General features: G+C 48.5%; 13 protein-coding genes across 13 annotated transcripts; 5 read left to right on the top strand and 8 right to left on the bottom strand.

Annotated features, from left to right (window-relative positions):
• Positions 1 to 5,306: 5,306 nt before the first annotated feature.
• On the bottom strand, positions 5,307 to 6,264 carry BJ212DRAFT_1295299 (acyl-CoA N-acyltransferase; the record flags this gene model as incomplete). Its single annotated transcript, XM_041332304.1, has 8 exons — positions 5,307 to 5,409; positions 5,461 to 5,500; positions 5,548 to 5,702; positions 5,728 to 5,815; positions 5,843 to 5,922; positions 5,979 to 6,068; positions 6,123 to 6,181; positions 6,232 to 6,264. 8 exons carry the CDS (start codon positions 6,262 to 6,264, stop codon positions 5,307 to 5,309), a joined length of 648 nt encoding a protein of 215 aa, XP_041199259.1.
• A 279-nt stretch (positions 6,265 to 6,543) lies between these two features.
• Positions 6,544 to 8,420, top strand: BJ212DRAFT_318274 (RIO1-domain-containing protein). Its single transcript, XM_041342904.1, has 10 exons — positions 6,544 to 6,680; positions 6,737 to 6,878; positions 6,933 to 7,046; positions 7,111 to 7,165; positions 7,217 to 7,337; positions 7,412 to 7,500; positions 7,553 to 7,747; positions 7,797 to 7,983; positions 8,036 to 8,143; positions 8,205 to 8,420. Exons 1-10 carry the CDS (start codon positions 6,618 to 6,620, stop codon positions 8,205 to 8,207), a joined length of 1,077 nt encoding a protein of 358 aa, XP_041199258.1. The 5' UTR covers positions 6,544 to 6,617; the 3' UTR covers positions 8,208 to 8,420.
• BJ212DRAFT_1260087 (uncharacterized protein) lies at positions 8,398 to 8,586 on the top strand (the record flags this gene model as incomplete). Its single annotated transcript, XM_041330086.1, has 1 exon — positions 8,398 to 8,586. The coding sequence occupies one exon, from the start codon at positions 8,398 to 8,400 to the stop codon at positions 8,584 to 8,586; it is 189 nt and encodes a 62-aa protein (XP_041199257.1).
• Positions 8,587 to 9,536: 950 nt separating this feature from the next.
• BJ212DRAFT_1475356 (uncharacterized protein) lies at positions 9,537 to 10,475 on the bottom strand (the record flags this gene model as incomplete). Its single annotated transcript, XM_041339222.1, has 4 exons — positions 9,537 to 9,716; positions 9,766 to 9,825; positions 9,887 to 10,043; positions 10,093 to 10,475. 4 exons carry the CDS (start codon positions 10,473 to 10,475, stop codon positions 9,537 to 9,539), a joined length of 780 nt encoding a protein of 259 aa, XP_041199256.1.
• A 1,158-nt stretch (positions 10,476 to 11,633) lies between these two features.
• On the top strand, positions 11,634 to 12,764 carry BJ212DRAFT_318017 (uncharacterized protein). The gene is made up of 3 exons (XM_041342903.1): positions 11,634 to 11,942; positions 11,997 to 12,222; positions 12,280 to 12,764. The coding sequence occupies exons 1-3, from the start codon at positions 11,689 to 11,691 to the stop codon at positions 12,496 to 12,498; spliced, it is 699 nt and encodes a 232-aa protein (XP_041199255.1). The 5' UTR covers positions 11,634 to 11,688; the 3' UTR covers positions 12,499 to 12,764.
• A 1,643-nt stretch (positions 12,765 to 14,407) lies between these two features.
• On the bottom strand, positions 14,408 to 14,843 carry BJ212DRAFT_1295296 (uncharacterized protein; the record flags this gene model as incomplete). The annotated part of the gene is made up of 2 exons (XM_041332303.1): positions 14,408 to 14,686; positions 14,781 to 14,843. 2 exons carry the CDS (start codon positions 14,841 to 14,843, stop codon positions 14,408 to 14,410), a joined length of 342 nt encoding a protein of 113 aa, XP_041199254.1.
• Positions 14,844 to 15,595: 752 nt separating this feature from the next.
• BJ212DRAFT_1317429 (uncharacterized protein) lies at positions 15,596 to 16,497 on the bottom strand. Its single transcript, XM_041334253.1, has one exon. It carries the CDS (start codon positions 16,401 to 16,403, stop codon positions 15,750 to 15,752), a length of 654 nt encoding a protein of 217 aa, XP_041199253.1. The 5' UTR covers positions 16,404 to 16,497; the 3' UTR covers positions 15,596 to 15,749.
• A 260-nt stretch (positions 16,498 to 16,757) lies between these two features.
• On the bottom strand, positions 16,758 to 18,420 carry BJ212DRAFT_1259387 (Eisosome component PIL1-domain-containing protein; the record flags this gene model as incomplete). Its single annotated transcript, XM_041330018.1, has 3 exons — positions 16,758 to 17,636; positions 17,691 to 18,022; positions 18,078 to 18,420. 3 exons carry the CDS (start codon positions 18,418 to 18,420, stop codon positions 16,758 to 16,760), a joined length of 1,554 nt encoding a protein of 517 aa, XP_041199252.1.
• A 146-nt stretch (positions 18,421 to 18,566) lies between these two features.
• BJ212DRAFT_1317426 (cap binding protein) lies at positions 18,567 to 20,039 on the bottom strand. Its single transcript, XM_041334252.1, has 5 exons — positions 19,697 to 20,039; positions 19,452 to 19,642; positions 19,339 to 19,402; positions 19,175 to 19,288; positions 18,567 to 19,123 (listed from the first exon to the last, which is right to left on the bottom strand). The coding sequence occupies exons 1-5, from the start codon at positions 19,877 to 19,879 to the stop codon at positions 18,797 to 18,799; spliced, it is 879 nt and encodes a 292-aa protein (XP_041199251.1). The 5' UTR covers positions 19,880 to 20,039; the 3' UTR covers positions 18,567 to 18,796.
• A 148-nt stretch (positions 20,040 to 20,187) lies between these two features.
• BJ212DRAFT_1259502 (mitochondrial carrier domain-containing protein) lies at positions 20,188 to 21,347 on the top strand (the record flags this gene model as incomplete). The annotated part of the gene is made up of 3 exons (XM_041330031.1): positions 20,188 to 20,251; positions 20,298 to 20,574; positions 20,624 to 21,347. 3 exons carry the CDS (start codon positions 20,188 to 20,190, stop codon positions 21,345 to 21,347), a joined length of 1,065 nt encoding a protein of 354 aa, XP_041199250.1.
• Positions 21,233 to 22,700, bottom strand: BJ212DRAFT_1317423 (Phox homologous domain-containing protein). The gene has a single exon (XM_041334251.1). The coding sequence runs from the start codon at positions 22,591 to 22,593 to the stop codon at positions 21,505 to 21,507; it is 1,089 nt and encodes a 362-aa protein (XP_041199249.1). The 5' UTR covers positions 22,594 to 22,700; the 3' UTR covers positions 21,233 to 21,504.
• BJ212DRAFT_1317422 (uncharacterized protein) lies at positions 22,700 to 24,411 on the bottom strand. The gene is made up of 6 exons (XM_041334250.1): positions 24,111 to 24,411; positions 23,905 to 24,063; positions 23,643 to 23,842; positions 23,334 to 23,588; positions 23,109 to 23,285; positions 22,700 to 23,058 (listed from the first exon to the last, which is right to left on the bottom strand). The coding sequence occupies exons 1-6, from the start codon at positions 24,352 to 24,354 to the stop codon at positions 22,888 to 22,890; spliced, it is 1,206 nt and encodes a 401-aa protein (XP_041199248.1). The 5' UTR covers positions 24,355 to 24,411; the 3' UTR covers positions 22,700 to 22,887.
• A 223-nt stretch (positions 24,412 to 24,634) lies between these two features.
• BJ212DRAFT_1259131 (concanavalin A-like lectin/glucanase domain-containing protein) lies at positions 24,635 to 26,574 on the top strand (the record flags this gene model as incomplete). Its single annotated transcript, XM_041329994.1, has 3 exons — positions 24,635 to 25,001; positions 25,056 to 25,866; positions 25,923 to 26,574. The coding sequence occupies 3 exons, from the start codon at positions 24,635 to 24,637 to the stop codon at positions 26,572 to 26,574; spliced, it is 1,830 nt and encodes a 609-aa protein (XP_041199247.1).
• Positions 26,575 to 26,874: the final 300 nt, after the last annotated feature.

Here is a 26,874-nt window from a genome sequence, read left to right as displayed (position 1 = left end):
CCTGTTTGGATGCATGTGAGAGGGCCATGTACTCTCCCTCAGTTGATGAGGCTGCGACGGTGGTTTGTTTCTTGCTATTCCATGATATGATGCGATCGCCAAGGGTGAAGATGTATCCTGAAATTGACCAGCGGTTGTCAATATCTTGTGCCCAGTCCGAGTCACTGTATCCGGTGAGGACATCTGCATTCTTGCTGTTCTCCCCGAGCATGAGGCAGAAGCTGTGTGTGCCTGCAAGGTAACGTAAAACGCGCAGTGCAGCTCTCCAATGTGCCTGCCCTGGATTTGCACTGAATTGTCCGAGGTGGCTGCTGGCGAATGCGAGATCTGGGCGTGAGACCATTGCAATCCAAGTGATTGCTCTGATGAGTTCATGGTATGGTAGCTTCTTCATCTCTGCAGCTTCTTCATCTGTTTTAGGGCCATCTGCCCTCAATAGGACTGGTATTTGGATCAACTGGCGTCTGTACTGGGGTTGCATCCGTCCATTCTAAAACGTTTGAGGATCGTGTTGATGTACTGGGCTTGTGAGATAGCGATAGAGTGATTCTTGCGATCATCAGTGAGCGTGAATCCCATGAGCCAATCTGGGTCTTCTTCCTTCATCTCAAACAGTTTGTGTAGCTCGGCACAAGTCTCATGAGTGTCTCAATACTGCTAGAGACAGTAATGGCATTGTCCATGTGCCATGCTATGATTGACTGTGCCTGTCTTTGTATGGCGGGTATACACTGCATGGTCAGAGGCACAGTGGACAAAGTTGCGGGAGATTAGTGCCCAGTGCATATGTTTGTTCCACAGGTGTGAGCCTTGTTTGATCCCATAGAGGCTAAGTAAGAGTTTCGTGACTCTGTCGGTGCCATTACTGAAACCTTCAGGTTGTTACATATAGATTTCGTGGTCAATCTTACTGTGGAGGAATGCCCCAGTGACGTCGTCTTGTCCTCGGTACCAGCCATGTGAAGCTGCAAAGTGCAGTATCACGCGAAGCAAGTCAAGTTGGACAGTTGGCAAGAATGTGTCACTATAGTCAACACCTGGGATCTGTGAATATCCTTGTGCGACAAGCCGTGCCTTGTACCATGTGATTTCGCCATCTGGGCCAAGCTTGAGGGTATATGTCCATCAGCACCCTATGACTTTTCGATCCTTTGGCTTCTCGACTAGCCCCCATGTACCTCTTCTCTGCAACATCTCGATCTCCTCATGCATTGCCTTCCACCATTGGTCTGCCTCTGTGCAGGTAGAAGCTGCCCGAAAGTGTTCTGGGGTTCGTTGCCATAGGCTGCAAGATAAGCAAGCTGGGCAACCTCGCCGACAGTTGTGTGTTGGTGTTGTTTTTACGTTGCCTTTGGGCTCAAATTTCTCGTCTTGCCTTCTGATCATTCTTTTCCCTCTCAGACTTGGCTTTCTGGGTGTCCACTGCTTGTTTCTTCCACGATGGTCATGTGACGCGCTCTGAACGTCGAGGTTGAGCTGGTGGAGTAGCTGGTGTAGGCATTGGGGGTTCTTTGACGAGCATTGGGGGTTCTTTGGTGAGTGTTGGGGGTTCTTTGACGAGTGTTGGTGTCTCATTCGTGGTTGGATTGGCATCTCCATCCATCACCCCCTTGGTCCAAGTAGGGGAGTCAACAATGGTAGTCGATTTTGGCACCCCCTCACTCGGAGTGGAGATATTAGGAGTAGGGACAGGTTCATCGTCGAGTTGGCTGAAGATTTTCTCATAGACTATGATATCACGAGACGAGATGAATTTGTGTTTAGAGGGAATCCAGACCTTGTAAGCTTTAGAGCCTTGTTCAAAACCGCAGAGGATACCAGTCGATGGAATGAGCCTCGAGCTTCTTCCGAAACTTGGGAGAGACTTGGACATGACAGCGAGAGCCGAAAATGCGGAGGGTAGATACATCTGGTTTATAACCATGGAAAACTTCATTGGGGGTAATTTTTGAGAGTGCTTTGGTTGGGCTTCGGTTCTGGACATAGCTTGCATACTCATGTGCTTCAGGCCAGAAGCATTTTGACATGCTGGCATCTTCGAGCATTGCAAGAGCATGTTCATGTGTGGTTCGGTTGAAGTGCTCTGCAACTCCATTTTGCTGAGGTGTACAAGGGGCTGAAAATTCATGTGTGATGCCCTTCTGCTCAAAATAACTTCCCAGTGTCGAGTTGATGAATTCACCCCCGCGGTCGGAGTGTACTATCTTGACATGATGTTCAGTGTATGTCTCGAGTCAGTTTGATGAGTGCCTTGATGAAGGCTGGGGCTTGGTCCTTCGACTTCAAGTATTCCTTCCACCCTTTTCGACTATGGTCATCGACAATGGCAAGGGTGTAGAGATAGCCTTGAATGGATTTGTCGAATGGACCTTGGAGATCCATATGGATGTGATCAAGAGTTTTCTTTGCTCGAGTTGCAGTAGATGGGAAGGGGGCCTGGGGGTGTTTCCCTTTCGCACATCCATTGCATGGTGGGAGGTCACCATTGCCTCAGAGGTCCATACCTGTCACGAGGTTATGTCAGGTGAGGTAGCGGAGGTTATCGAGGCTGATATGGGCAAAGCGAGCATGCCATAATTCGAGGTTGGGTGCTGAACAGGTAGAGAGGGCAATATCATGTCTCACAGTGGGTGGTGCAATGACACTATGGATCTCGTATAGGTTGTTGGTTAGTCTTCCCTCCATCACAATCTCGCCATTGGGTTTCTTAATGGTGAGTCGCCCATTTCACTTCGTGATCTCCATCCCTTTTCGGTCCATATGGCTTTCTGACATCAGGTTGTCACGGGCATTGGGACAGTATCGGACATTCATCAATTTGACAATACAGTCAGAATGTCCCTTCACAGAGACATTAACTAGTACTGATCCATGTCCAAGGACTTGGAGTACAGGTCCGTCTTTCACGATCCCTTGGATATGCTCCTCTGATGGGGTGAAGGTAGCAAAGGCTGTTTGTTCGGTGCATATGTGAGTGGTTGATCCCCCATCAAGGATCCAGCCAAAACGGGAGCGAGAGGGAGGACTGGTGATATAGGATGAGTGTTCAGTGTCTGAGGAATCTTTGTCAGTGTCGCTGACATCATCTTTATCCGCAACTGGCTTGGTTGGCTTTCTTGCCTGACTTCAACCTGTATTTCCCCTTGTGGGATTTGTCATCCTTCTCAGTCCCCCTTATTACTATCTCTCTTCAACTTCTGCTTGTCATGATGGGGTCCCTGACCTTGCTTCGCACCACCTTTTGAGTAGCATTCTTTGGTCCAATGACCAGAGATATTGCAGTTCTCACAGAAAGGTTGGCCTGGTATGGGTGTACGGCTGAGTTTGCTTCAGCCTTTGTTTCCACGCAAGGCTTGGTATGTGGTACTGGATGCGCCTGATTGGCTTGTATGGACGCCGAACTTGTCCCTGATTTGCCATTTAACTTTGACAGATTTGTAATGGTCAGGGAGAGCTGCAAACACATAGTTCCAAGCTGCCGGCATGGATATATGTAGGAAACACGTGAATAACTCATCATTGATGTCCCATTGCATTAGGATGAGATCACGGCGATAGCCCTTCATCTTTGCTATATGGGCATTGATGTCTTCCCCGTCATTATATTTGGTGGTGACAAGAGAAGCCATGATGAGTGTCCAATCTGTCGCTGTGGTACCCGAGTATAGCCGTTTCGCATCTGTCCAGATTTTGGAGGCATGCTGAAGGTGTGCTAATTGGGCCATAACTTCCTCCATCATGCATGAGGTGAGGACTGAGCAGACGAACGTGTTCACTTGCTCCAATGGACAGGGTGGTGTCTTTCATTGAGTAAGCTGTGTAGTGGCTGCGTGAAGTCTGGGTCTACATAAACGTGTAGCCCAACGGTCTCAAGTGCATGGTATACAGTGCTTGTCCAGGTTGAGTAGTTGGTAGATGTGAGCTTGGGACGTAGACGAAGGAGATGGGTGAATTTTGATGGGTCAATGGACTTCTTCAGTGTGAAGTGAGTCTCATCTTCGTCAGATGTGTTTTCGTCAATGATGTTTGGACGGTGAGGTGTGGCAGATCACGAACGCGAGGGCGAACGTGAGTTGTTCATAGTTGGGATTCCAAGGTTTGCGGGTGAATGTGTTGGTTGGTCAAACATAGCGGGTCCGAGCATTCCAACACACCCTCGAGGGTCTTCAGTCATGGTTCAAAACACGTGTTATATTGATCTTGGTGATATGCAATGGGTATGGTATATTTCAGGAGTTCACGATGTGCGAGAGTGTCCGATGGGTCTCGGTAGCAATATCAGTGCCTGCGTCAAGCAGGGCTCATAACCTAAGAGACGTCACACGTCTAAAGAGACAAGGACTTCGTAAGTCCCCAGTCGAGTATGAACAGACTCATATAGTATGTACCTAAAGAGACAAGGACTTCGTAAGTCCTGTACTACGTCAGTAAGGAATGTGAGTATCATATAGTGAGACTTACCCCAGTCGAGTATGAACAGACTGGGGAAGAAGGGGAAAACGAGACGAGCGAATGTACCTGGAGCGGAGTTACCATGTATTAGTAAGTACGTTGAAGGTAGTGAACGCGACACCAAACAAAAAGAAATATCTATACTACTATGTTGACGGATTGATTTCCAACAGAACATTCTCGTCCCGACCTCATGCATGTTAACCCTATCCAATAATTGACTGTCATGTGAACGCTAGGCGTAAAGCATCCAGCTCCTCCATGATTACACTGGTGGCATTGCAGATGTGATGCCACGGTGCCATTCTAGACTGCCAACCGGGTGGAACTAGCGATCATGAGGAAGATCTAGAGGCACACGAACTCAAGTCTATACATGAGATATCGGACAATTCGCTCACCTTCAGATGTTAGGATGAGTTGTATAAGAGAGTAAGAAGGCGGTAGTCGTTGATAGTTGTCGCGTATGCTGGCCACAACCCGTTCTGCTACCAACAGCGAAAATTGAGATAGGATTCGGAAGGTCAGCGCTAGCCATAGTGGAGGGTAACCCGTCGCCAGAGGCACAGGCACACACACACAGTGTGCCACAGGACCTAGTCACCCATCTAATGGCGGCGTGCGTGCCACATGTGTCATGGTAGAGTAGAAGGGTATTCTGACGCGGACGTTGTATACGTGTCCCCAAGCAAGCGGGCTCCGAGTCGCAATGAGAAAGGTAGCGGTAGAGTGCAGAACACAATGGCTTGAGATCCGAGTTCGCACATGAGGGTCACGTGGATTGCTTCCGCAGAATCAAGTTCCGTCCTTAGATTAAGTAGATTACCTGTAATCAAGAGTGATATTATCAAAAATCACGGTATAGATTTAGACAAAATGACGTAGTCGCAGTCTAATTCCTCATCTTGCCAGTCACCCTCCTCCGCATATCCAGGCGAACTAGAGTCGAGATCAAAGCTGAATTCATTGGTCAAGGAAGTGCAAGGGATGTGGATCGGGTAAACACACCCCAAAGATCTGTAGAAGGCAGACGCAGCACTATTGGCTACTATTTATGAGGACAGGGCAAGTCGAGGCTATGTATCGGAGGCTTACCTTTAAAGACGGTCAACATAACATTCTTCATCCTCCACCGCGAGCCAATGTCGAACAAAGAACCCATCAAGAGCTTTCCAACCCCAAGTCCTCGAGATTCTTCGGTCACCTGGAGCTCATAGCTTTTCTCAATTGATGAGCTAGGAGTCTCCAACCTGTAGCCTTCGGCATTGTACCTACCAATACACCACGTCTTGTTTGGCTTCACGTTCGAAGCGGAAAATAGTATATGCAACTATCCGAAATTCTGACGGAATTGATTCACTACCTGAGGGTGTATCATCACATCGCTCACATAGGACGAGCCGAGCGTGTGAGTGAAACATCTCTTCTTTTTTTGAACGAGGATTCCAGCCAAATGAAGAGGTCGTATAACTGAGCGGGCAAATCATGAGAGTCGAGGTACAAGATGAAGCATCGCGTGAGCTCACAACAGGTGCATATTGGACTCGAAAATATTCCATATTCGCTCGCGTTCAACGTCAGACAGCTCTGAAGAGGTCTTGACGACGAAATGCAGTCTAATCGTATGGTTATATGTCGCAATTTACAAAGGCAGCCCGCATGAGACACACCTGGCACCATTCAACTCTCTAGACGTCAAAATGCAGGCTTCCAGCTGCGTCGAAGTCGCCTAAGCTATGGTTCGAGTGAGGCTTTCTGTCTATTAAGAACGCGGAAGACCTTATTGGCTTTGTTTATTGCACTGGACCGCATGTCATGTGAGGTCACGAATGATCGAATGGCCGTAGTCTGTGACGATTTATGTAAAATATCATCACATCAACATCTCAAAAACATACCACGAGTAGTCTTCACGTACGGGCTCTCCGGGAACCAACAATAATTTACTTGACCAGGCGTTGATGAAGGTATAAGTTAAAGTAAGTACTTACGTTGATCTTAGTAGCTATTGTGCGATGGTAATTTCCAATTTGGCAATATGAGTTCGCGGAGATTTTTGAATGCAAGTTTGTTCTACCCAGCTCATATCATCGCACTGCAGCTCGTGTACCGAGTCTCACTTCACTTTGTGCCATACTCACAGCTAGCAGCATACCAAGCAAATCATGAAGCTCGACGCAACAGATCTGCGATACATCACCTCGGATGAATTTCGGGTACTGACTTCAGTAAGTAAGGGGGTCCTCGTCAAGCTGATGGCCCTATCTCAAACACCTGAACACAGGTGGAAATTGGATCGAAGAACCACGAAGTCGTCCCAACTCCACTCATCGTACAAATCTCCGGCCTTCGGAATGGAGGCGTTAACAAGCTTATCGGGAGTTTGGCGAAACGCAATTTAGTTGCGAAAGTACAGAACTCCAAGTGTTAGCACATGTCCTTTTGTTCGTTCTTTCTTGTAACCCTGACTTTCTGGACAGATGATGGCTACAGGCTAACGTATGGCGGGTATGATTATTTGGCTATGCGTGCATTATCCAAGCGAGACTCGATGTACTCTGTTGGAAACCAGATTGGTGTCGGGAAGGAGGCTGGTGGGTGCTCACTTTAACGATTCTCAATATATTCACCTATGGAGTGACTGATCACACGACACAGACGTATATATAGTCGCAGACGCGGAGGGCAACGAATTGGTTCTTAAACTCCACAGGTAAGCTGCTGACAATGCCAGGTTTCATGAACTTTGCACTCATGGAATTAGGCTAGGTCGCATTTCATTTCGTGCCATCAAGGAAAAAAGAGATTATATGGGAAAGCGCAAGTCGGCATCGTGGATGTACATGTCGCGACTAGCGGCGCAGAAAGAATGGGCTTTTATGAAAGTCAGCTAGTTTTGGTTTCTGCAGGACTCGCGATGCAATCTACTGAGAGCGTGGCGCTGACGGAATGACCTCAGATCCTTCACGAACATGATTTCCCTGTCCCCAGGCCTGTTGATCAAGCTAGGCATTGCATTCTTATGGAAGCAATCGATGCATATCCGCTGTAAGCACACGGTTGCATCTGGCACTTTCCTTGTTTCTCATGGTAGATCCAGACGACAAATCGCTGATGTTCCGTCACCGGGCAAGTTATACTCGACGTTAATGGATATCATTGTACGATTTGCATGGGCGGGGCTCATTCATGGCGATTATAACGAATTCAATATTCTGATTCGACGAGAGAGTGGCGAACCGGTAGTCATTGATTTTCCGCAGATGGTCAGCACGTCACACGAGAATGCTGAATGGTGCGCAGTACTCGAACTTGTTTGATACAGCTTGATGACATTCATCAAGGTACTTCAATCGCGATGTGGAGTGTATACGTACCTTCTTCCGCCGACGTTTCAAGTACGAAAGTGCATTGTACCCCAGGTTCAAGACTGTTAAAGCCGAATCAAATGGTGAACATGATAGTTTCCGATTGGATGTAATGGTTGCAGCTAGCGGCTTTGCGAAGAAGGACCAAAAGACATTAGAAGAGGTGAGGTCCTTTGCATCCAACACCTTTCAAGCTCTTATGAATAACGCTGTAGTATATGGAAGCTGTCCAAGCAAATCAGCTTCAGGATGGCGCAGATCAGAACAGCTCCGATGAAGAGGAGGAGGAGGAGGAAGAAGAGAAGAAAATGACGAAAGCGAAGGTGGCAACATTCTGGACGACCACGAGGACAGCGTCCAGGTTGAAACTGGTGATGGGCACAGTGAATCGGAGATGCAAGAGCATAAAGACCTGCAAAACTCTTTGAACACTGAAGTGCCATCGTGTTCACAACCTGGGCCAAGCGCCGACTCACTCGGCTCCCCTGACCCAATTTCCCGGCCCAGTAGCCGCTTATCTCAGTTGTCAAGATCACCTCCACGCTCCCGCTCTCCTTCGCCTGATACCTTGGCAAAAATGGCTGCTTCTCTAAGCCTACAGGACGCTGCTTTCCGGGACAGGGTTGCATCTGACCTTGCAAAGCGCTCGCGTCAGCAAAGAAAGTATCACACAAAACGTGGTGCACAGAGAGCTGGACGGCCGCAAGGCAGCAAAGCAAAGCAGGACACACGGGTCAAAGTTGACAAAAGCGGAATATGGGAGTAGTTCCGAGTTTAAACGCAAGATCTAAACCTGTTCGGATGCCTGTCATATTAGGGTCGTTCACTTTCGAAATTCCGGATCGTCGCAGCTGATAATTGGAAAAAGGCCCCTTACCCCCTAGGACAGTGACACGAGGGAGGCGATACTGCTGTAAGGACTTACCTAGTGATCTTGGCGTTGAAAATTTTCTACTCGGAACTTGGGAAATGAATATTAATGATGATGGGTACCCTTCGTACGTCCATGGAAACGTTTGGGGCATGCAGTCATTATCGCCAAGTCGAAAGTCTAACATTTTGGGGCCTAGACATGTTCTGCCTGGGAATGCCAGTCGTTCCAGGGGGGGCATGCAATAAAAGACGTTCAACGACGGGCTGATCGTTGAACGCAGCTCGAGGACGCATGAATATTTATTCGCTCGCAATCCTTGAACTTTCTATAGATTATTCGGTGGGCATTTTTTGGGGAAATTCAAACGAGTTCAGATGAACGCAGTGCCGGGACCGCGATAGACCGAAGACGGTTATGTACTTATCCCTTGGTGTGTTAGCATTGATATTGAACAAAAAGTTCGATCTGAGCAATTGATTGCCGATAAGTACGGGCCAGCAGCGGTTGCCGATTACGACTAGTTTCGCTGGAGGGAACGTACATGGACCAGATTGAGATAGAACAAGAAGGCAAGGAGACATTATAGGGATTTCCCGAGGTAATCACATTTGGGAATGTTATCTAATGTACACACTTGTTCAACCTTGCAAATGAAAGGTCTATTATATACTGGGGGATGGGCCTCGTAAGCAGTAGCATAAGTAATGGGAAATACCATGCTTCGGTTATGTACGATACAGGTGCGATAAACAAGCGATTAAGGAAATACATAAGTTGGTTTTATGAATGACAGTTCTGAGCACATGGCAGGTCGAGGGCTGGAAAGTAGCGAAAATAGGGGACTATGACCTTGCCGAATAAGCAAGGGAATCCATGATCATCGGGCCTGCAGAATTGATGGCGGTCCTTGAGTTTACGGCTATTCCGGATGAATCCATAGAGTGACGGCGGACATCTGCTTCAAGAGAAATGGAGGAGGTTGAAGTTGCTTGGGTGCCGAGGAGCTTGTGGAGATTATTGTTCTGGAGCAAATTAGTTTAATATGTGGAGGTAAGTGGACGAAAAATGTACCGAACGTTCTAGCTCTAGCAACTTAAGCTTTGTATGGGTAGCATCGTGTTGCAAGCCCGCCTACCATACTCTATGAGATAAAATGAACGGTTGAAAACGTAAATAGAAATTGTTTTGTTACCTTGGCCGTCTTTGAATTGAGGCCCCGGTATGGTTCGAGACGCTGAAATGGGATTGGGTAAAGGCCGATTCCGAGCAGCTGATTGTGTAGCCGATCGATGTGAGCCTCGAGAGAGGCGATATAAATGGTACGTCTATGTGGTGCGCCCATAGTTGACCTAAAAACGAAATTAATTGTAAGTGAGTTGAAGTGAATAAAGGACGGACAACTCCTGAGGAGAGAAGAGTTGTTTCTCGAGGACGTGGTTCCAGATTTTTCGTCGCTTTGAACCATCCTTCTTTGCGTAAAGGCGTGCGTATGGGTGGGCGATAGTGAAACGAGATGCTCTGTGTGAATTATCACGGGATGGGTGTTCGACGGACGAGGTATCGGAAGATTGGTCCGTAAAAGTAGTAGATACGGGACTCTCGGATAATCTAGACTTTATGAAGGAAGAGTCGTCTTTCTGTTGGGGGAAGACATATGGAGAAGGACCCTGGTGAGTTGGATAATGATAAGGGGGTGGCGAGTCATATGATGGAAAGCCGGTTATAGTAGGACTCGGAGACTGATAGCTGAGAGAGGGATGGATGGATATTGTAGAATTCATTGGAATGGAGGAGAAACATGGCTGGAGTAGTGAATATATATATGGGATATGACAACGTTCGGATCGGAGAGACGGCGATCGAGAGGGGAGGAGTACCAACCCAACTGGTATAAATTAAGATCGGCGATCTTGGTATAACCGCAGATTTTGCGGCGAGTGATGGTGGCTTCTGGCGCCACGATCCGGGCCCGCGGCCCATATATGAGGCTTGATAACCGCGAAAGCCCAAATTCAAGTCCGCGACTCTCCGTGACGACCTACGCTTGCCCTCGGAATCCGAACTCAACATCAGTTCCTGACAATTTATTCAAGCTTCCAACTTGTCCTATCTCTCTTTGAACCTCGTTGTTTTTAACTTTGAACCGAACATTACTATATGTTTTCGTTATGTTACTAGTTACGCGAAAGCCGACCATCTCGTTGCCACATGGTTGATCATCCAAGTCTCCATTCAATTGCTTATGTTTGAGTGATGACAACCTGGATCACAACTGAATTAACCTTTACTCCAAAACCCTTAGGCCAGCCTTGCGGTATTACGGCTCATTTGACGTGACCCATCTAATGATGATCTGCGAGGATCCATAAACGTATCTCGAGTCCTCAGTCATCCTGAACCTTGGCCTTCATCGGCGTCCATTCATTTGCCTCGCCTGTCTTGGCCCGATCCAGTTCACCTTGCCACCCAATTTCCATCTAACGAATCTAATCAATTATATTATACAGGTCTGCATCTCCATATCATCGCCATTTCTAATTTATTATTCCTCCATATTTAGCCCCACCCTTCACTCACTCCTCATCCCAGCAAACATGTATCCCATCTCTCAACAGCAATCTGCCGACTTTGATTCTCAATATTTTACCGACGCTATTACCTTGCATCTTCCTCCAAGTTCAGACTACAACAATAGTACTAGACGACACTCCGTAGACACCTACGGCCTAGCTGAAGATGCTTCAATCCCGTTGAATTATTCCTACCCACCTATTCAATCATACGACTACTCAGAGATTCAGGCACAAATCCATTTACATGCTCCAGTCCCAGTCCCAGTCCCCTACGGCCCACCTCACGTGGCAAGCTCCACTCGTCAGATTACTCCACCGTACCTGGAGCAAACGTACTATGATCACCACGTCCCATACCCCCCTTCTTTGAATCAAGCCCCCCCGCCAGCTACAACCACCAATACCGATATCCTCGATTATTATGCAAATGCGCCCCAACTTCTTTTCCCAACCCCCTCGGAACTTCTTACAGACCTTTCAACGCCGTCTGCTCCAATCTCCGCAACTCTCTCCTCGTCATTGTCTCACCCGACACAGCGCGAGCAGTCTCAAAGCAGTGAACGTAGGCAATCAGGCTCCTGCCTCCGCTGCACCTAACACAAGTAAGACAGAGAGTCAACGCAAGGCCCGGCAACGTGCCGTTGCTGAAGAGATAGGTTTTATTCCTACCGATCCGTAAGTTACCTTGTTCAAGGAATTCACCTCCAGACCTTGAGCGATATTTTACAGAGATACTATTTCGTCACACGAGAAAAAACGCCACTATCTAGAATGTCTCGAGCATTATGTTCTGTATTTACACGAGCAGCTGCGTCTCGTCAACACAGCTCCGCTTGACCTCGAGCGCGTTTCTACCTACCGGGGTCTGAGCTCTCGCAGCATCAGAACGTTGCTCGTGCACATGCAGAACACAAACCGCCGTCTTCATGAAAATACGCTGGAAGAAGAGCAGGTGGTAAGCTAATCCCTCTTTCCATTCTTCGGCGGAGTACTTACGACCACTCTACCACAGTTTTTGAATCTCTCCACCGAAGTAATGGCGGCGCACGGAGCAGGCTTTCCCATGCGACGACATTCGGTTGATGTCATCGACCATACAGCTATCAGCTACCCATCTGACTCCGCAAATATCGGTGCTACTACTACTGGTACCAGAGATGGTGATCGTGTATTTTTGGGAACCGGCATATCGTTGAGCGGTGTTGACCAACGTCAGCTCACCTCAGAGTAATACAGATAACAGATTGCCGTTCAGCCTTCTCCATAGCATATTTTTCCGGTCAAGTTCCCACCTCATAAAATCCCCCCTGCTCTTGCGAGACTTCCCTCGCATTGATTTCTTTTGTATTTCCTTAACCGCATCGTTCACTTATGATTCAGCAGTTACAGTTTTTTTTCTGGTTCCTTCGACAGTTTCCATGTGGCTGTTTACTAGGAGACCCTCAGATGTATTTAGATATGAACTTTGCGGGCAACCCCACCCGTCGAGGAAATCTGAACGACTGATACGATGTAACTAAATTGTGCAAGGGGATGACATTAATAGGCGTTCTCCGACACCGGCGGTTACGCCTCATGGAGCTGATTATACAAACGAGCCGTGCTACTTGCAATTGCAGCAACCTGGTACCGTACTAATTAACGGTGGCTGAAGCGTTCACATCCGGGCCAATACAAGACGAGACGATCGAGCGACCATGCAAATAACTCTAACGAGCAATATGGAACGAGTTCTGGGCCTGGACAGGCTGGCAAACTACCCACACGCGCAAGAACGCCGAGAACAGTACAACAGACCCAAATCACTGGATCCAACCAAATGCCGCTCCTACCAAAGTCTGCCTAATTAATGACGTCCAGATCTTGAGCAAGGAGTTCCAGCTACCCTATAGTTGCAGACCTTTGAAGAGCTATCAGGCGTTTTAATCAATCTGGCGCGTAGGCGGCTTCGTCATCTTGATGGGCAGGGGCAGGGGCCGGCGCCAATATTCGAGGTCCATGTGACTAAATTTTGACTGAAGATGGTACAGCGAGTACTCATTTCTAGATATACAAACGAGCAAGACATCTCCCACTACAATATTAATGATATTCATCTGCTATAGACATTGAGCAATTAATAGAAGCAGATAAATCACAGAACCCATGTCTACGACGCCGATACTAAAGCGTTCCAAAAGCCGCAATCCACTTGCGAATCTTCTCAAGGCCGCCGAAGGCAAGCCGACAGATTGAATTTCACAGTAGGGGACCATTACCGTTTATGGTCGGTAGGCATTAGGGAAACGTGTAGCGTACACTCGACAGTGGCGTTCCTCGGTCCCCAATATTACTCCTCACTTGACAGTGATATCACAAGCGCATTGAAAGCTGCGGTCCAGATATGTGCAGTATCGAGCAAACTGGCGTCGGTAGGATCATGGTTACACGTACATGCCAATCATCCGAAGTCAGGCACAGAACGCAGACTCACCTTCCCTTCCCTTCCTACTTCCCAAATTCCGAATGCACGTACCCCGTCAACAATTAATCGCCAGAAGGACTGTCGAGGAGCATCAATCATTCAGAATCTGGTCTCCCGGAATGCCTAACTAGTCCTGTCATCCTCCCCCTCGGACTCGGTAGACATCAATCAATCAGCAACCGGGGCAACGCCACGCCTGGTCAAGTTCTGGATGCACAGCCCGTCGGAGAAAGGGAACTACAAGTGTCAAAGGACAGATGCATGTTAACCAGTGTGATCGAGAAGCGGTGGTATCGTGATCTGAAGATCTGATTATTGATAAAACCGGTATTTTGTATTACAGACGACTGACCTTTGTCATCATTTCAAAGAATGGATCAGTGAAATATCATCTCGAGGGTCGAGCACACATATTTGAGGAAGAAACCCCAACATCACGCTCAAGTCCACGACCCTCCGCGACCGACGATGAGCGCGTGAAGAGATAGTTTTGCGTACAATGTTCAGCGAGCGGCCTTCTCTCCAAGGGCTTATTTCCGAGGAAGATGAGTCTGACAGCAACCTTCATATCGACAGACTCGGACCAGATTTCATCCATCTTCGAGTTGTCAGCGGGGGACCCGCTTTTACGTCGTAGACAAGTTTGGTCTCAATATTTCTAAAAGCGGTAAATGCGTCAAGCGGTGCACACTCCCAAAACCAGCCCTGTGTCCATTAATCGTAAATATTGAGGAGCCAGTGTCCGCTTATCTCTCAGCCGGACTGTCTGACCTTCCAGCTGAGGGATCCCCTGGAAACAGAGCTGCGCGCAGTACGCGAAATTTGAGGAATCAATGACAAGTTGACCCTCTTTATACCACAACACTAGAGTTGACATAGTTGTCCACCACTGTTTCGAATCGGTGGTGGCCTTGAATGCTAGACGGGACCTGTCCAGCTTCGCAGATAGAAGCGCCTAGCCGAATAAAATGACAGGTTATTTTGATATGGCAGCTTGCTAGTAACATCGGCGAAATCAATTTGCGCTGCCAGTCTCGCAAAATACTTACTTGATACTGGTTAAGCGCGCTGTAGTGGGATATCACACCTTCGATGCAGGTGGTCAGGTACATGCCAGCGAGACGGTGTCACGAGAAGCAAATATGGTTCAATTTAAAGTGGAAGGCGGCAAAGAAGCACAGCTCACCCAGATCGTCATTCAAATCAAAACGCAATCTGCACAAATCACTGCGACTTCTTTGTGCAATAAAAATTAAAATATTAATGGCCCACCGATTGCTGTTTGCGATACGTATTCGTGACGATGAAAAACGGTATTCATACGAGCACCCATCAGTAAGTAATCATCAAATGGACAGGAGATACACCATTAACAGCCATCCCTTCTAGACCCTTCTTGTGTATCGCATCATGTTGTCGTTATATGGTGCAAATATTCTGCATATGCACCATCAAGGACCGTTTCACGCATCACAAATTGTGAGTCTAAACGTATTCTGCACAAAATAACGCATAACAAACGTACGATTACACCAACGGACATCGGCTTCGCAAGTGCCGACAGCAACGAAGTCTCTGATAAATAAGGCGAGAAAGAAGAAAAGCGGTGATGAGATCCTGATGACAAGTAGAAGAGGGGAAATGCATCACATATAGATTATCGGTATCAATACTTGCAAGCGTCATTGACACCAGTCTTTGCCTGCGAAACCTGCCATTGACGGGAAACACAGAATCATCAACGGGCATCTAGTATAATTTGATAAGACGACGTGAAGTTCGAGCTGTTGACGGAGAATTAGCATGACACGAATCATGACACCCCTCGCTTCCGAGGCGATGAGTACGATACATACATACATACTTATGGAGGAGAGGACTCCAACCGTGCCATCTACGCATTTGGTTCGTCGGTTGGCGCAAATTTATGCTTGCCTCGAATCGCGACTTCCGTCATTCCTTTTCCGCTACCGGTAACGCCGACTACAAGGCCGTTATCAGAAATCAAGAAGTTTGTGTTATAACCAACTAGAACGATACGCACCACGGCCTAATGGGTTGTCGGGCGTCTTGAAGATGCTGGTCCCTGCCACACCGGCAATATGGACGCCCTTCTTCTCAGACTTCTTAGCAAACTTCTGCCACGTCGCTTGTTTTGCGAGTTGCTCCTTAGCTTTTGCAGCTTTGACCTCGAGTTTCTTCTCATTGCGCTTCTTCTTCCGATCCCTCTCCTCGTCCTCAGCTTTAGTTAGCTTTCTTTTACTCGGCGCTGATACTTTCTCCTGGTGATTTGGCGGTAGTGGCTTTATTTCTGCTCCTTTGACCAATTCCGTCGTATTGTACCCTTTGAACATGATGCTGTATACAGGGTTCTCTGCAGAGCCGCCAACGCTGGTGATGCGTGCAGGATACCAACTGCCATCACCCGAGTATTTGGCAAGACAGTCGCTCCCTGCAGTCCATGTGTGTGAAGGTGTCGAGTTTGCTGTTTTACGCACAGAATCTGCGCGCGATGAGGAAGCGGCTTGGGCAAGCGACTGTTGGGTGAGAGAGATAAGTTCCTGTAACTCCGAGCGGAGGGAGAGAAGTCCGGCGCTTTCAGGATCTGTTTGGAGTGCGAGCTCGACCTGAGAGAGCTGAACTTGATATGTCTCGAGTTCCGTAGTGTCCATGTTCAAGGAGTAACAACTTGAGGAAGGGGACCGTGCGTATACCTTAAGTTATCTGGAGTTAATATTAGGGTTAAGGTCACATCGGCTTCCGAATTAAAGTTCTTCACCAAAATCAACAAGTCGAGCCTGACTGATAATCACTGATTATCTGAAAAAGTAATTTCCCTGCGGATTTATATCGCGAAGACACGAAGCTGGCAAAATATGGTCGATTTCCGATCCCCATTAATCTTGGCGATAACTTATGAGTTGCTTGATTTTGGGTATGTACATGGAATCACAAACTATAGAAGATGTATACAAAAAATCCACGAAACAATTGAGATAATGATGATAGAGAATATCAGACCCTATTTATTCAAAGTCCTTGTATGGGGGAAGCTCGTCACCCTCTTTGACCTCACTGTGTGCATTTCCGCTGTCAGTGCCAGCGCTAGCAAGAACACGCTCCCTCTCTTCCCGCTCAAGTCTGCGCTTCTCCTCCTCGGCAGACTCGTGTTCAGAAGTAGCGGGTCCAGATGTCCCCGCCGCGGATACCCGCTCGCGCTCCTCACGCTCAAGGCGACTCTTTTCTTCTGCTGCAGTCTCGTGTGACTGTCCATATAGATCGTCAGATGGCGAGTTGCCCGGAAGACCGCCACTTCGTGGCCCCGCAGCATCTGAGGCACGGCGTATGTCACGAAGAGAGCCGCTAGCAGGGCCTGGACCAGTTGCACTCGCAGGTACGGGAACACCGGTTTCAGCCACCGTAGGTGCAGCTGCCGGGATTACGACAGGAGAAAGCGAGCCCCTGTCCGCAACCGTAGCGATGGGTGGAGCTTGATCTTCCGGAATTGGTGTAGGAGATAAATTGAGTGTCCTTGGGTCAATAGGAGGAGAGTGCGACGCGTCTCTTGACTTTTCTGCGTCTGACGCATAGGAGGCTTGAGGTGGAGGTGTGATAGGCACACCTGGATGACCAGCGTTTGCTCCAGGATTGGCGAGACTGTTCAGTTCCGAAGCGTGACTCTCCCCAAATGATTGGGTGTCAGCCCGTGAGAGATTTGCGCCAGACTGTGCGACGAAGTATGTGCTCCCGGGAGTATAATTATCCAGTGCGTGCTGAAGCGCAGCACGAGCAGTACCTGTTTCCTGAGCTCCTGTGTAAGGGCTCGAAGGTGAAGGGGGAATAGGTGGCAGGGCAGCAATGATAGGCTTGGAAGCCTGCGACAATAGGACCAGTTTTTCCCCAAACTACAAATGATTGTATTAGAATAACTTTCATCATAGCAGCACGAAGTGATTTACCTCTCGCATAGCGTCCCACTTCTGCGCTTCGCTCTCACGAACTGCCTTCCGCTTCAAAATCTCAAGCTCCTTTTCAAGGGGCTCGTCGACAAGTTCAGCCTTGGCGAGTGTCTGTTTAAGTTCAGGAAGCTTCCGCTCCATAGCCTTGTCCTGACTATGCTCGATACGAGAAATCTGGGTACGCAATCCAGCACGAAAGTTGCGCTTTGGGGCGAGGACAGCCTCAGCATCGCGAAGAGCTTTAAAAGGCGCTCGTGCATTATTGAGCTTGATCGCAACCGATGATGCAAGAGATCCCTGAACAAAGTTCAAGTAGGCCAATCTGTCCGTTACTAGATACCAAACTTCATCAGCTTAGGTCGCGTTGTTGCGGAAAAGGCGGCTTACCGTCCTTGAGATCCTCTGGCTGTGTCTGACCCCACGTGTACAATTCCTTGCTTTGCACCTTCGCATCCCTAGCGAGGGCATCGCAATCGATTGCAACACCCTTTTCAGACGTGATGATTCTTTGCACTGGAGTGGTGGTAGTATATTGTTGTCCAATTGAGCGAATTTGATGCTGCAATGCCTCCAATGTCACTGAGCGATGGCCGCCCTGAGCTGCGGATTGATTGGCAGATGGTTGGTCGGTGGCGTTGGTAATGCCGGGGACATGGCCGGCAAGAGGGGTTTGATTGATGGCACTCTGAGCCTTATCGGCGAACGACGATAAAAAACTTGACACTGACATTGAGTGGGATACTAGCCTAAGGTTGTTAAAATGAGTGGTCAGGGAGAAGAGATAAGTTGATTGAGTTTGAAGCGGTTGTCATAGGGTCTTTATACAGGGGTCCAATGCGCAGCCACATCAACTGCGTCACGCGCAGCGTCACACTGTCTCCACACCCGGCGTAGTTGCACTGCCAAGCCTGCACGGCAGTGCACAGCTTCAGGTAAAAATGTCAAGGACCGGACAGCATGATTTTGAGTGTCAATATGCATCGCAACATCAGCATGAGCTTAGAATGAGAATATTCGTCCGGACACCATACGAATAAATCAGGCACATCCAGCACAATCTATCTAGAACTCTGCTCAATCGATATAATAGCAACTGGTGTACCCACTCAAATGACGAGCTTCTTCGCTGCCTTGCCCTTCTTCTCAGAATCTTTGTGTGAAAGGAACTCAACCTCGGTTGCGAGAGGACCGGCCAGTTTTTGAGTCTCGGGATAGCCTAGTACATTAATCTTGAAGTGCCGTCCAACTGTCTCGATGCGTTCACGCAACTTGTCTTCATCTCCAGAAGGCGCAAGTCGCGTCCAAATCGATAAACGGTAGAACTGCGGTCGGGTAGATACGATCACTCCGGTGATAAGCGATTGAGAATTGGGCTCAGATGCCTCCCCGCCTGTAAGATGGGGATCGAAGGTTTCACCAATAGCAGCAAGCATCTTTATGGAGCATTCAAAATAGGAAAATCAAGAGATGAAAGGGAGACATACAGTGTAAAGCCACATTTTATCAACTTGACTGCGATTCTTCTCTTTGGGTAGCTGTATACTCCACTTGCCACCATGCTTGTTTGCTTCATCCTCCCATGCAGGTATGATACCCTCCTGAAACTGCCATTAGATTAACAATAATGCGATCCTACGGAAACACGTACCTTGAAGAGGTAGTAATTTGCTTTTTGAGGGAGCTGTGAGGGAGGTACAATATGATTGTAGAGGCTATGCCTTGGTGAGTTTTCAGTCTTCGAAATAGGGGGAAAGGACTTACCCCCAAAACTCTTCGACGCTGTCAAAACTGACGACTCTTTTGATATCCTCCATCCATCCCTGTGCAGCAGCAGCACTGGGGGTCTGAGGAACGGGAGTTTGAGGGAAGGAAGAAACGGGGGTTTGGGGGAGGTTACGGCCTTTAGTAGCAGGGGAATCGAACCAAAGGGTCCAGGGTGAGTATAGAGGATGCTGTATAGGAGAAAAATGAATACTCTAGAGCGGCGAGTCAATTCGGTTGCGCACCTTTACATTGAAGCTGGTAGGGTGACTGAAAACAGTGCGAATGTCGTCTGCCTGTGCTTGCATATCGACCTCCTGGATTTCACCAGGTTCTACGTCTGCCCCGATAGATTCTGAGTTCTCAGCAAGAGCTGCGGCGATAGCAGCCTTGTTAGCATGCTGAAAGGATGCGGGCAGGGTAGTCATGATTAATGGTGAAGTAAGCGAGACTTGCAATCCTGTTGCTTTTGAGTTATAAGACTATCAAAGTCTGTTCAGATTGGAGGAATATTGATCGAAAGATCGAATGAAGTTTGAAATCAGTCGTTTCGGTTGGTGAAGCTTCCGGGTCGGTTGTTGTGTGTGATCAACAAGTTTAAGTATTAAATCCACAATCGTCCGCAAAATTAATTTCCCGGTCATTGCCGGTATTCCGTGCCGATTCTGATAATCATTCCGCCGACATACCGGGGGCCGTGTTAAGAAATAATTCTGTTACTCCTTCCCTCTCCGTCATGGATCCGTTCCAGGCTAAACTCGTAGCTGCAGCGACGGGGTCAACGATGACCGCACTTACAAGTATGTTTCAATCATTTTTTAATTCATTAATATTTATTATATTCAGTGACTCCTTTTGACGTCGTGAAGACCCGTCTTCAGACTCAACCCAGGGTGCCTCTCGTTTCACGACCACCACTTAATAGTTGCTGTCAGCCAGCACATATACCTTGCGTACGCAACATGTCCTCATATGCACGCCCGCTGGCTGCAGAAGAGGTCGTCTGCATTTTCGATCATGGTGTATACCGCACTGAGCGCGTGAATGGGTTCTTGGATGCTGTCCGTCATGTGTGGCGAGCAGAAGGTATGAGAGGATTATGGAAAGGTGTTGGCACGACACTGTAAGCTAACTCGATTCACCTCTTGGTCACAGTTCTCATTGTGTGACAGACTCATCGGCGTCCCCTCATCATCGATATACATCCTCACTTATGACCATCTCCTACGAAATGTACTCCCTCCCTTTATTCCCTCCCCTACGTTCGTCCCTCTGGTAGCCGGTATTACCGCTCGCGCTTCTCTTACTTCCTTACTCTCACCACTGGAGCTCATTCGAACTAACCTGCAATCAACTCCAATATCCCCCGACAAACCACATACACTTCCATCTGTCCTCGCTTCCGTGCGTACAATCGTCCGGAAACAAGGCGTAACCTTTCTTTGGCGTGGCCTTGGCCCTACCTTGTGGCGTGATGTACCCTTTAGTGGCATATATTGGGCGGGCTACGAGGCCTGGAAAAGATTTTTCGAGAGCCGAGGGAAGAAGGGGGCATACGTTGCCTTTTCATGCGGTGCTATCAGTGGGACAACCGCGTCATTGATAACTTCACCCTTCGATGTCCTGAAAACCCGACGGCAAGCGCTCCTCATGACTGGAACCATGTCATCACAAACTACAGCTACGATACCACTGTTGGCTCATATCATTCGCACTGAAGGCACCGCCGCCTTGTTTACTGGCATTCTTCCTCGTACAGCCAAGATTGCCCCAGCTTGCGGGATTATGATTGCATGTTTTGAGGTATGGTTACTCTATGCTGTTGAAACGTGTAGCTTACCAATCTATCTCAGGGAGTTGGTAAGTTTTTGGAGAAGAAGGACCAAGACTAGCTAGACCTATATTATATTTACATGGAGCATCGTCAACATCATCAACATCAGCATTATCTACATTAATTCAATGTTTTCTAGATGTCAAAACGTTAACTATTGGTATATGTGTAGCACCTCGTACATCCCTACTCAAAATTGGAAAACTGTCTTGATCTCACTCATCCAAGGCGGTTGAGCTGCTTCTTTGCGCTGATGAGTTTACCCCCAACACGATCGACGTCGTTATTCAGTTCATCCAACAACTCGTTGTGCACCGCAAGCTCAGCACCGATTGCCTCCCCAAGGTGCCTCTGCCGTTGTAGTATGTGCGTGAGTGTAGCAAGTTGACTATCTTGCTGATCCAACTGAGTGTTCTGCAACTGGACAAGACCCTGATCGTCAAGTGGTCTCGTCATCTCCGTCTCTTGAGGTTTTTTAGCACCAAACACTCGCGTGACTGGTCTGCTAAGGCTCAGCAGCGCAGCCCGATCTGATTCGGGAGCGATGGCAACATTCGTGAAGCCCTGTGAGGAAGGGGCGGCCGCAAGACGAGACGCCTGTCGAGTGACGGTGACCATCTTTCCCAGCTTCTCGCAGTCATCCTGCAAGCGTGCGACCATATCTGTACGGCGTTGCAGCTCTCCCTGCGCCATAGCTGCCATGCCGAGTTCCTGCAGGCCCTGCTTGAGCGTACGCACCCGGGAAAGGGTCTCCGCGAGCTTCTTCTTCGCCTGAACATTCGCAGTATGCGATGCACTGACGTCTCCCCGATCAGAAAGCGCATCCCGCTTGTTGATGTCTGCGCGGATGTCGCGGATCTTGGCCTGCAGCTCGAGGTGCTCGTCGAGCCAGGAGGAAGAAGAGAACTGTTTGGAGGAGGTGCCGCCTTCAGCCGTGGTGCCCTGGCGGCCGACTGGCACACCAAGGAAGTCGCGGAAGGCATAGCATTCTCGCCATTTGTCATCCTTTGCGCTGATTATGGCGCGCAAGTATGTCTCGAGGCCAACCCGGCGCTCCTCGGTCATGCTACTGCTGTCTCTGAAAGGTCCGCGGAGGATGGCGAGGGAGTTTTTGGGTGGTAGAGGTGCCGGGGGTGAAGAGCCTGTGGACTTTGTAAGTTCTGTGTGTAATTCCACGAACTCAGAGTAGCGTCTCCACATTTGCCATGAGCGGACATGGGCTTGAATTTCGATGCGGTAAACAATATGAAGCTTAGGATCGGGGCGTTCCTCATGCCCGCGTACGTAGACGGCTTGTATGGCGGTCATGGTAGTCAGTAGTATAGTGCCTTCGCCTTCTTTGCGGCCCGCAATGAGGCCGTCGCGTGCCACAAGCTTACACACCACACGCCTTCCACATGCCACCCGCCATTACTCACAGCTACTCCCCATGTGCACAAAGACGGCAACATTATCGTATAACCTATGTCATCTACGGGTACAGATCATGCAAAACATACAACTGCTAGTCAGATCCAGCTAACTAAGATTTTGAAAGCATATAAAATAACGAAACCCCGAAAGCCTGCGACAAACCCCTCGTTCCAATGACTCTGTGCGCCATTACCATGATATAATATCTGTAGAGAGCGGTGTGCCCGTGCCGGCGGACAGGCCCGCAATCTCTTCGACTGACTCGCCGATGCCCACCTCACCGATAACATACCGAAGAACGTCGCTCAGTGTGATTATGCCAAGCAGACGCCCTTTCTTTCCGCCTTTTTTCTCTTCCTCCTGTAAGATCATGATTGATATGGCGAATGCATGTCAGAACAAAGACTTACATCTCCTTCCACTACGACAAGCCGGTGGACTCTACGCTTCTTGATCAACTGCAATAGTGTTCCAAGCGAGTCCCCGGCTGTACAAATGACAACGCCTGGGAAGTCCGGAGAACGTTGGTTAAGGGCCTCCGATACCGTTAGGTCAAGGGATTGATATGCTCCTAAACGCACAAGAGTCTGCAAAAGGGGTAAGATTTGGCATCTACATAATAGGACGTAGCGTACGATGACATCTACTGTTTCATACAGATTCACAACAACGCCGTCCTGGTCGATAATGGGGACTGCAGATATGGCACGCTCAGAGAACATATGAACGACGTCAAATACAGGGGTGTCGAGCGTGGCGGTTGCGATCGGATAATATGGATTCTGAGTTTCCGGGTTTTCAGGGTTTGGGGGCGGTGGATTTGATGAAACATAGGTACCGATCTTGAGTTTCCGGAGCGAGAGATGCAGTTGCTGAATTTCTCTAGTGCACTGGAAAGGTAACGTGAGCGAAGATCTTACGTGAGGGGGAAGGCATCATGTTACATTTATAGAGATAAATTTGAGAAGTCTGTACTGTGTTAGGACAGAAACGATGACCTCGTGGCCTGTCTCTGTGTCATAATCGAGGAGAGGTAATCGGCGGGCATGTGTTTGAATTAAGACCCTGGCGGCCTTGTAAAGGGTGCTATTTGGATGTTCTGCTAGCATTGGAGGTGTGGCCACACCAAGGCTCTTCTCGATATCTAAGTTAAGAGCAGAAGCTGATCAATTTGACGATATGATCCTGGGCAGCCGGCATATGTACCTCGTATTGATTCTAGCCGGAAGGTCTCCACGTCTGCTGCTGCAGCTTCGTAATTTGCTGTGTCATAATAGTATTGGATGAGATGAATTATATCTAAGACTGTAAGCATCCCAGCGAACTTTGATTTTTCGCTGTTCCATAACGGTGCAGAGACTACACCTGTCGTGACAGTGAGGAAAGGTGAATGGGTGCTATTAAAGGATTACCATTAAGAAGCAAGCATTGTAAAGCCTTCTTGACATTCAATTTAGTGTCAAGGACTATCAGCCTGAAGCTGACAGGGAATGCATCGTAAGATGTTCTTCCTTTGAGGAGGTTACGAATGGCATGTAGGGCAGCGTCGTGAGTTTCCTGAGATTGAGGTGGAGATATGTAAGAGGGGGCGCGTTTTCTCGTTGATCCCCTTCTTTTGAATGGCTTCGGAGAGGGAGCTGCGAGCGTCGTGTTCATCGCAGCAACTTTCTTTCAAGCTCTTTCTTTTACCGGATCTTCTGTAACCTGGTAATTACAAGGAGGTGTATTTCCCACGCTTCGATGGGATTATTAATATTAATAATACTTAATAATAATTAACCGGAGTGGTTCGGCTTACGCCGGATTACGTTCCTGTCCAGTCTGGTGCATCGCCCGTAGTTTACCTGCACACTTCGCCATTCAAGCCTTGATTCAAGTTCTTCTTTCTATATAAAATAAACATTCAATAAACCTTCAATTCAATTCTTTGGTCGATATGGCCACACAGGTCGTCATCAACGTCAATCACATCGTCGACCACTCCCTGACTGGCTTGCAGACCTCCAGAGACAACTTGTTACAGTACAATTCACACCTCAACAATCAACCTGCACCCGACGCCCTTCTCTTCATATTACCTTTGCTTATCGTGCTCTCGACTTTCCTTTTCATCCTCCTCATCTTCTTAGTATGTGTCATATTCGTTCGTAGACGACGTGGTATCGTCCTACGAGACAGTGATGGTCCTACCGACATGAGTCGAGAGGAACTTATGAACGGAGAAGGAGGCCTTGAAGGCGTGGAGTCTCGCTGGCTCGAGAGTGTTTCTGAACATGTTCGGCGCTCATATCTCAGAGCAAAAGGTCGCTTCCATTTCTCAAACTTCCCGATCCCGTGCTCATGCGACCATCGCACAGATTACCAATTGCAATATGCCCCAAACTCGGAGCCTACAGATATCACGTTATCTCAATTCCTTTCTATTCAGGAGAAGGGCGTTTCTGCATGGTCCTTCGAGCCCGACTATGAAACTATTAATTCACTTCTGGTTCATGCTCGCACGGAAATCACCTTCCTTCCCGATCCTGCATCCGCCTCGTGCGTGCAATCAAATTTACCCCTCCCCAAATTGAACGAGGTCTACTACTGGGAAGTCAAGATGTTTGATCTTCCTGAAACTACTACAGTTGCCGTTGGACTGGCCACCAAACCCTACCCACCTTTCCGACTTCCAGGGCTGAACCTTTTCTCTGTCGCTTACCACTCCAGCGGTGACAAGTGTTACAATTATCCCTTCACTGCATCGCCATTTGGGCCACTACTCAAAGAAGGCGATATTCTTGGCATTGGTTATCGTCCACGTACAGGAACCGTGTTCTTCACTAGAAACGGTCGCAAGATGGAAGACGCTTTCATCGGCCTCAATCGCTACAATCTATTTCCCACGATCGGAGCAGACGGTCCATGCAGTGTTCATGTCAACCTTGGCCAAGCTGGCTTCGTCTTTATTGAGGCGAACGTAAAGAAGTGGGGTCTGGCTCCGACCGTGGGAACACTGGCACCCCCACCTGCCTATGGGAGTGAACGAGGCAGTATTTTATTGGATGTGGGAGGTGGCGTACGACCCGGCGCTCCAATTATTTCTACGCCTAGCACTTCTTCCACGCCCCGCAGACGCTCTCACCGCTCTCGAAGACCGAGCAATCCACTCTCAGCGTCATCTGTCCTGTCGCTTCTTCGCCACTTAGAGGCGCTCCTATATCATCACATACTGGGGAGGCTAGTACTCCTCCCCCACCAATTACACCCATCATTGAAGAGCCCGACAGTACGGACCCCTCAATTGGCCAAGGATATCTGTCTCCAACAGACTTACCTTTCCACACACCACCAAACCATGCCCTTCCATTGTACCCTACGACAGAAGGCGAGAGCGAACAGGAGGACGGAGATGGCACTCCCTCACACTCACCAACCTCATCGCGTTCACAATCGCCAGAAAGCGAAGGTGCCGCAGGTGCGAGCAGCCTTTTTAGCATCCCTCGCTTCCGGCGCGATTCTTTTACTCACTTCCTGGCCGCGATGCAACATGCAGGTTCAGACTTGGCCATCCAGGTGCATCCACCGCCTGATTCTCCTCGTTCGCCGAATCCGCCCACTCCCCAACCACGTGATATTCATCTGGAGGCTTTCACTAGCTCATCAGCAGAAGGATCAGATGATGCATCAGAAGCAAGATCTCCGACATTTATGAGACGTGATCCCCCAGCATATTCACCGTTGGATGCATTCACGTATGCGGAGGGTGTTCATATCGACTTACCGGCCGATGTGATCGCTGCAGCTCTGGAAGGGGATAGTATTCCTCCGAGTGCAATTGGTCAAGGGAATAGCGACCGGTCGGAGAGGCGTCGTAGTAGACGAGCCAGACGGTGACACTTGTATATGACTGGATTATGATGGTGAGTCCCAAGGGCTTTGACTCCGAAATTTACCTGAACGGGAATATTTCAGTATCATTTGTGCTGTGTAATGCTCTGTGAATTCGTTGCGAATTGTCAATCTTTGCTCTACATTTACTACCCACATATTTCATGTATTACACATGGACATCTCGCTTCCACCTTACAATTTAATTCGACACAACACTCAGCATCTGGGGTGGGCTACTCGCGTTACAAATGTGGCAAACACTAGATATCATTTATTTGTGTCAATCTATGTATGTATCATTCA

Source organism: Suillus subaureus (assembly GCF_016647635.1).
Source record: "Suillus subaureus strain MN1 chromosome Unknown BJ212scaffold_2, whole genome shotgun sequence".
Taxonomy (NCBI): domain Eukaryota; kingdom Fungi; phylum Basidiomycota; class Agaricomycetes; order Boletales; family Suillaceae; genus Suillus; species Suillus subaureus.
The sequence above is the reverse complement of the archived record's forward strand: the minus strand, read 5'-3'. Positions and strand labels throughout refer to the sequence as shown.